Raw genomic sequence first — 7,070 nt, 5'->3', positions numbered from 1 at the left:
GGATCTTGGGCACGCACGCACACGCACCTGGCGTGAGTTTAAAGCCACCGGGTCCGGGATGCAAACCGTGGTCGACTACGTGGGAGTCCAGCGACATAGCCATTACGCTAACTGCTGGTTCCCTCTCTCTCTTTTTTAAGATTTATTTATTTCATTTTATTTGTTATTATCATTTATCTTTTAATTTGACCAGAGGGAGACAGAGAGAGAGGAAAAAAAATGTGAGAAAGCAAGACACCAGCTCTGGTACTTGAACCACGGTTGCCCATGTGGGAGTACAACACCCTTAACCACCATGACACTTGCTGCCCTTCCCCCGCAATTCTCTCTTTTACTTCAGAATCTGAACCTGTCCTTAGCTGAGCTCCTCCCACCCCCTTCCCTTCTACTTTTGGTCCTTCCTCACATTACTGAAGCCCTGGACAACGTCCCCAGGCAGCAATCTTCAGTACTCTCTGGGGCCCTTCCCAAACCTCAGTCTTTGTGATGGTGAGAGTTTTCATCAGCACTTCCCTGTGCCCCTGGTTGCAGATTTCCCTCAGAGAAGCAGGAGTTAAAATAAACACTTGTTCTTATAGCAGCCCACACATTCACTATACTACAGGACTGAAAAATTGGGGCAAGGTTTTGAGTCAAGCCCTTTTCCAACCATGCAAAAGAATTTGAGTTTGGACTGTCAGAACCTAAAGAAATCTGGTGATAGGACTAATATAGGTTAGCTAGCGAGCTTGGCAGAATTTCTCACCCAGCCGTCTGCACCAGAATGGCCGTGTAACCAAGGCTCATTCTAGGACCTCGCCCAGATGTAAGGTATCAATAGGATACCCTGGAAATGGAGCCGGGAAATCTCATTCTGATACACTGTGACACAGGAGATCCACTGCTTTAAAGACCCAGAATGCTGGGGCCAGCAGGTGTCATAGTGGTTAAGGCACTGGACTCCCACTTGACTGACCATGGTTGGAGTCCCAGAGCTGGTGGCTTGAAGTTCATGCCAGTGCATGTGTATGTGTACCCAAAATCCTGAGAGGAGAATGGAGGAAAAGGGATTGCAGCATGGCCATTTTCTCTAGGGAGTTATTTCTCTCTCTCCCTCTCTGTCTCTCTGGCAAGCGCATGGATCCTAAAGCAAAATCTCTCCAAAAAAGAAACAGAGTCTAGGGCCCACTCAGTGGCCTGGTAGTTAAGGCAGCCAGATTTCACATGGCTGTCCACACAGTTTGAGTCTCAGATAGGTACAGTGCATGCATGCCCAAAATTCCAAAAGGAGAGAGAGATGGAGAAAGGATTGTATGACCATGGGGAGGGGTGCTTTCTCCTCTCCTTCTGTCTCTCTCTGGTGAAGACATGTGTCCTCCAGCAAAATAAGTAAATAAAGGAAAAGAATCTCTTTGCTCTTTCATAGTCTATTCTTTGTCACATTTTGTTTCTTGGGAGTCTGGGGTAAGAAACTCTTAAGAATGTTAACAGGCATAGACTTGTGTTCCTGGGCCTTGAGGGAGACAAGGATGGGTAGGCGGGGCTAGGAAGAAGTTTGCCAAAATAAATATTGTCCCATCAGGACCTGGCAGTTTTGCCAGGAGGTTCACAGGGATGTGCCCTTTGCTGGAAAAGGTGCCTGGTTCCCTCGTGCTTCAGGCTGAGGAGTGTGGTGTCATGGAAAAGGGCAGAAATCAAGTGCTGGTAGGTGAGCTAGAATGGAAGAGAAGAAACTGAGCCAATGCTAAAGGGTTATTAGAATTCACTTGGCCCTCGGGGACCGCATGCCGGTGTGGTGGTTAAGGGTGCTGGACTCCCACACGGCTGACTGCGGTTCAATTCCTGGACCTGCCAGCTTGTTTTCTCACTTTCTCTCTCTCTCTCTCACTCTCTCCTTCTCTGGTCAAATTAAAAATAAATAAATAAAGTTAAATAAAGTAATTCTTTTTTTAAAAAATTCTCTTGACCCCAAAAGGTATGGGTTGAAAACCTGGGCGACACTTAGAGGTAAGTAAAAGGTTGGAGGTGGATTAGAAGTTGGCATCATTGGAGTCCTGATAACCATATCAGGTAGAGGGGATACTTTATTCATTCTCTGATTTTAGTGGTCTGCAGTTGAGAAGGGAGTCAAGGCTTGGGAATTCCAGAACACCAAATCTGTCACGTCTATCTGCCCACTGGATGGTAGTGTCTGGCTAATTCACAAGAGACTCAGATGTCGGGGTTGGAGGTGGTGCTTCCATTCACTAATCCATCCCATCCATACCTGAGTAAAGACTTAGCCAACAGCGCTATCTGCCTCAAGCACAAACCAAGTCAATTAGTGAACTCCTACTTGTGATTCCCAGTTCAATTCCCCCCTTTGCTAAGCCTCTGGGTGGGTTGGGTGTCCTTCTCTGTGCCCTCAAAGAGCCCCATACGTGCCCTCATTCTATAACACCACGTTGTATAATTTTTGGCTTACATGCGTGTCTTCCCAACCAACGTTCTGCATTCCTGTTCTCCCTATGTCTGTCACGGCCTGTCAAGGCCTCTCACAGGGTAGATGAGCATGTCTATGAGGATTGCTCCAGCAGTGAGAGTGGACCTTCAGGGGACTGGGGCCAAACAAACCTAGCACTTCATGCCTCCTAGACAATGGGGACAGGCTTGGCCTGGCTGGGAACTTTCAACACCAGGCCGGCCTCTTGCCCACTCGGCCCTATGTCCCAAGAAGCTGCCAAGAATGGGAGTTCCAGCTGGCAAGAAATTTTCTTCCTGGAAGGATTCTTGGCTTGAGAATTGGCCCTTGCCTCTTCTAGGCTTCTTTGACATCCTCAACTTGCTGGGAACATGGGGGATAGGAGGGAGAGGCTGAATCAACCGTTTTGTTACTATTGCCCAAAGTCTGTGTCTACCTTTATCTCTAATAACTAACTGCACATGGTGGGGATTTCTAAGAACAGATTTTCTCATCCCTAAGTGTATGTGTGTGTGTGTGTGTGAGTGTATGGTGGGGGGAGGGGCAGGGGGAACAGGACTGGTGAAACATCTGATGGAAAAAGTCACATTCTGGCCGCACATGCCCACCCCTATCTCTGGTCTTCTTTAGCCTTTCCTAAGCAAGATTAGTCTGTAGTCCACCAGATTTAGGAGGAAGAAGTGGCATAGCAGTAATGCAGGCTTCCCTGATGCTGAGGCCATGTGGACAGTCCTGCGCTGATGTCCTGGGGCCTCCCTATCTACACGTGAACATGCACTGTGTGCCCGCGATCCTGACAGCTGAGGTTGGGCATAGAATCGTGGCCTGAAATGCTGCTGGGGTGCTTGTCTGTCTTCCTCTTTCTCATGGAAGAAATAAACAAGAAGGAGGAGGAGAAGAAAAGACGATAACACACATGAAGAAGAGACCCACACTCAGGCCTCAGAAAGAATTCACTCCACAAGGCCAGTGGCACAGCCATAGTATAACTGGACCCACACAAGAAGGTCCCCAGTTTGCTTCCTGGGGCCTCCCTCTACATGTCAGGCATCTGCATGTGCCCGTGACCTGGGCTGGCTGGGGTCATGGGTGGATCACAGTATGGGGATGCCTCTCTTTTTACGTCTCTGCCTCGTGGAAGAAATAGATCAAAGAATTCACTCTAGTGACACGCAGTGGGCTCAGCTCTAGCTGAAGTATCCTTGTATCTGCAAACCCCTCAGTAGGGATGGTCACTGCTAACCCCTTCCCCTAGCCCAGAAAACATGTACCCAATCACGACTATTTTATTTTTCTTTTAATTTTTCTGAAGGATATACACCACATATCCCATGGGCAATAAAGCGCATTCAGTGTGTTTATAAGCCAAACAGTCACTTTGTTTAAGCAAACACAAGTACAAAGTAAAATAAAACCACAAAATAATGAACTGCATGTTCATAACATACAAAAATCGCCGCCTACTCAGTAGGTAACTACAACATTCCAACTCCTGAATATATTTATAAATTTACATTTTCAGTTAAAAAAATAGACTTTTGAGAGTTCAAATTTTGTTTTAGATTTTGTTTTCTTACATTCTGGAGAACTGAGTCTCAGCTCAGCCCTCTCCCTTATTTTGCTCCCAAAGCCTCCCCCAAATCATCACTCCCTGCTCCCCTTAAGGCTAGAGGTGAGCACGTCCCTCACAATTGCACATGTCAAGCCATCAGCAAGGCGCATCACACGAAAGGCACCAAGACGTGAAACTTTTTAAACCAAAAAGGGAAAAAAAAAACCACTTTCAAAAAAGAAAAAAAGAAAAACCAAACCATATTTTGTCACATGTGAGAGTACAGTCGAGCAGTATTTACAAAGGTTAACGGAACAACACTCTGACACATGCTGATAAATACCTAGGACTGCTGTTTCAAAAAAAGCTTCAAACTTATTGTCACAGCATCATCACAAAATAGAGGATCACCATTGATTTGCTTGGCTTTTCTTTTTTCTTTTTTTTTTCCCCCAAAGTAAGGACCAAACTCCAAATAACACAATAGAATATGCAAATTATCTTCACATCAAGAGTACCCCAAGAAAAACGAAATCCATGGCACAGACGCTGTACAAGGGTATAGGGCAGGACTCTTAACAGCCCAAACCCCATTTTGCCAACTCAATTTTCTAGCACTGAAGGGAGCAAGGGGTCAGGCATACGATGGAGATGATACTGAAATGATTTATCCAAAATCCATGCAAATCAAGTTCTTTGGATAGAGGTGAAGAACTTGGACATGGCTGTTTCAGGCAGCTGAAGTCAAAGGGACTAGGAATTAGGAGGAAGGGTAAGTGGGCAGAAAGAATTGTTGGCCAACAGACCTTCCACTCCAAGTAGAGGGAAGACTTGGCTCTGAGAACCTCCATCTGACCTAAAAGGATCCCCCTCCTATGGCCATCGCCTCCTCCTGTCCTATAAGTCTCTTGTTTTTTTGTTTTTTTGTTTTTTTCTCTCTTTTTTCCCCTTGTTTCCCTTTAGCAAATTTCAATTGTCCTGGGAGAAAACGTTGCTGTCATGTCCGTAAGCCCTGTGGAGGCGCTGAAGGAGTTGGAGACAGCTGAGGAAGGGAAGCTGCTGACCTGGGTCGGGAAAGCAGGGGGAACTGAGGAGTACGTGGTAGCCACCGAGGGTGAGGGGAAGCCACTGTGCACAGGGGATGGGTAGGTGGAGGAGCCGGGAGAGGAGTAAGAGGTCGGCACCGGGGATGGGTACGAGGTGGTGGCTGGGGATGGATAAGAGGTAGTGACTGGGGATGGGTAAGAGGTAGCAACCGGGGACGGGTAGGAGGAGAGCGAGGAGGTGGCCGAAGAGGCCACAACACTTTTGTCTGCTTTCTTGTCCTTCTGCCGCAAGTGGATCTTGGTATGCCTCTTACGTTCATCACTCCTGGCAAACTTTCTTCCACAGATGTCGCAGGCAAAGGGCTTCTCGCCTGTGTGGGTGCGGATGTGGGTGGTGAGGTGGTCACTACGGCTGAAGTTGCGCATGCAGATGCGACACTGGAAGGGCTTCTGGCCTGTGTGGATGCGGATATGGCGAGTGAGCTCGTCAGAGCGAGAGAAGCGGCGATCACAGGACTCCACTGGGCAGGCGTAGGGACGTTCATGGGGTGGCGTCTTGCTGGGCCGGTTGGGGTACTTGCGCATGCGGCTGGGTTTGATGAGTTGGGACTGGTAGGTGGCATTGAGGGCTTTCAGGTCCTGGGAGCCTGACTGAGTGGCAAAGGCCTTGATAGTAGAGAGTGGAGTGAGCGAAGGCTGCTGGGTACGGTTCTCCAGGCCCTGGAAGGGCTTTTGGTCTGGAGTGCCCAGGCCCAGGTCGCCCTGCTGCTGTGGAAACAGGTAGTCAGGGATCATGGGAACCTGGAAGCCACCCTTGGCCGCAGGGTAGGCAGGAGGCGGGTATTGGAGGGCTGTGCCTGCTGAGCCTGGAAAGGCCTGGCTTTGTGGCTCCGGGAAAATGTCAGTGTTGGGCGTGGGGAAGGTGGGTGCTGCTGAGTAGATGGGACTGCTGTCGTTGGATGGCACCGCACAGCTCAGGGGTGGGCTCTGGGACGCAGAGGAGGAGGAGGAGGCTGCTGGAGACGGTGCTGAGGATGAGGAGGCTGGTGGGTTGGTCATGCTCACAAGGCCACTGACCAAGCTGAAGAGGGGCTCAGGCCACAGGGTGTTGCCACTGTTGGGCGCTGGCTCCAGAGAGAAGCGGCCGGTGTAGGTGATGGGAGGCAGCCGAGTGGTTTGGCTGGGATAACTGGTCTCCACCAGCACCTTCTCATTATTCAGAGAGATGTCAGGAAAAGACTCTGTCAGGAGAGAGAGGGGGGAGGCCTGGTTACTGGAGGGCACTCAGTCACTGGAGGTCGAGTGGGGCCTGAGCTGCCAGGCTAGAGGTCGGCCGACTACCATTGACTCCCGAGCTGGTTAATAATTGATAGCAGCAGATTGCAATGTTCCTGGACCAGTTCCAGCGGCAGAGCCCATTTCAACAACAGCTGACGCAAATACAGAGAATCCCCCTCCACTGCAGCTCCCAGCGCTCCGCAGCGGCGACTGCGCGGGCGAGGGATTCCCGCCAGCAACCCAGGGCCGGCCACAGCTAGTGCGCGCCCCCTACCCTGGGCCACAGGGACATCCCTGACCACAGATCACTGCCCCTCCTTGGGGACTGGCGGCAGGCAAGGCAAGCCTTTCTGGAGAGGGACGGGGGCACAGCCCTGATAATCAAAACAAGCCCTCCCCCTCTCCACCCACCCACGCAGCAACACAGCTCTCCATCCAAAACAAAAGCTCAGTCCACTGCGCACGGCTGGGGACGAGGGTGGAAGGGGTAGGCGGGGGGTGTCCCCAGGCATCCCTCTAACACATGACCCTGGGGATGCGAGGAACACAAGGGAAACCCCGGTCATATCCCCGAGGTCTAGGAACACCCCTGCGGTGAAGGACTGGACGCCAGCATGGGGCAAAAGGGCTCATGTCGGCGAAGACCCCAGCTTACCTGCGGTCAGGTGCTCGTAGGGCTGCTCGCCGGCCTCCCCCTGAGGGTTGAAGGCGCTGCCGCTGTTGCTGCTGTTGCCGCCGCCCCCCCCCCCCCCCC

At 50.6% G+C, this 7,070-nt stretch overlaps 1 protein-coding gene across 1 annotated transcript in view; it reads right to left on the bottom strand.

Moving 5' to 3' along the window:
- Nucleotides 1–3,722: 3,722 nt before the first annotated feature.
- EGR1 (early growth response 1) overlaps nucleotides 3,723–7,070 on the bottom strand; it is a 4,393-nt gene continuing 1,045 nt past the window's right edge. Inside the window, exons 2-3 of the mRNA XM_006169908.2 lie at nucleotides 6,972–7,070; nucleotides 3,723–6,279 (exon numbers count right to left, since the gene is read on the bottom strand). Coding sequence (XP_006169970.1) covers nucleotides 4,952–6,279; nucleotides 6,972–7,070 — 1,427 coding nt within the window. The 3' untranslated portion in view covers nucleotides 3,723–4,951. The remainder of the gene's footprint in view (nucleotides 6,280–6,971) is intronic.

The sequence above is a fragment of the Tupaia chinensis genome, unplaced genomic scaffold, assembly GCF_000334495.1.
Source record: "Tupaia chinensis unplaced genomic scaffold, TupChi_1.0 Scaffold147608_1, whole genome shotgun sequence".
Classification (NCBI taxonomy): Eukaryota; Metazoa; Chordata; class Mammalia; order Scandentia; family Tupaiidae; genus Tupaia; species Tupaia belangeri.
The sequence above is the reverse complement of the archived record's forward strand: the minus strand, read 5'-3'. Positions and strand labels throughout refer to the sequence as shown.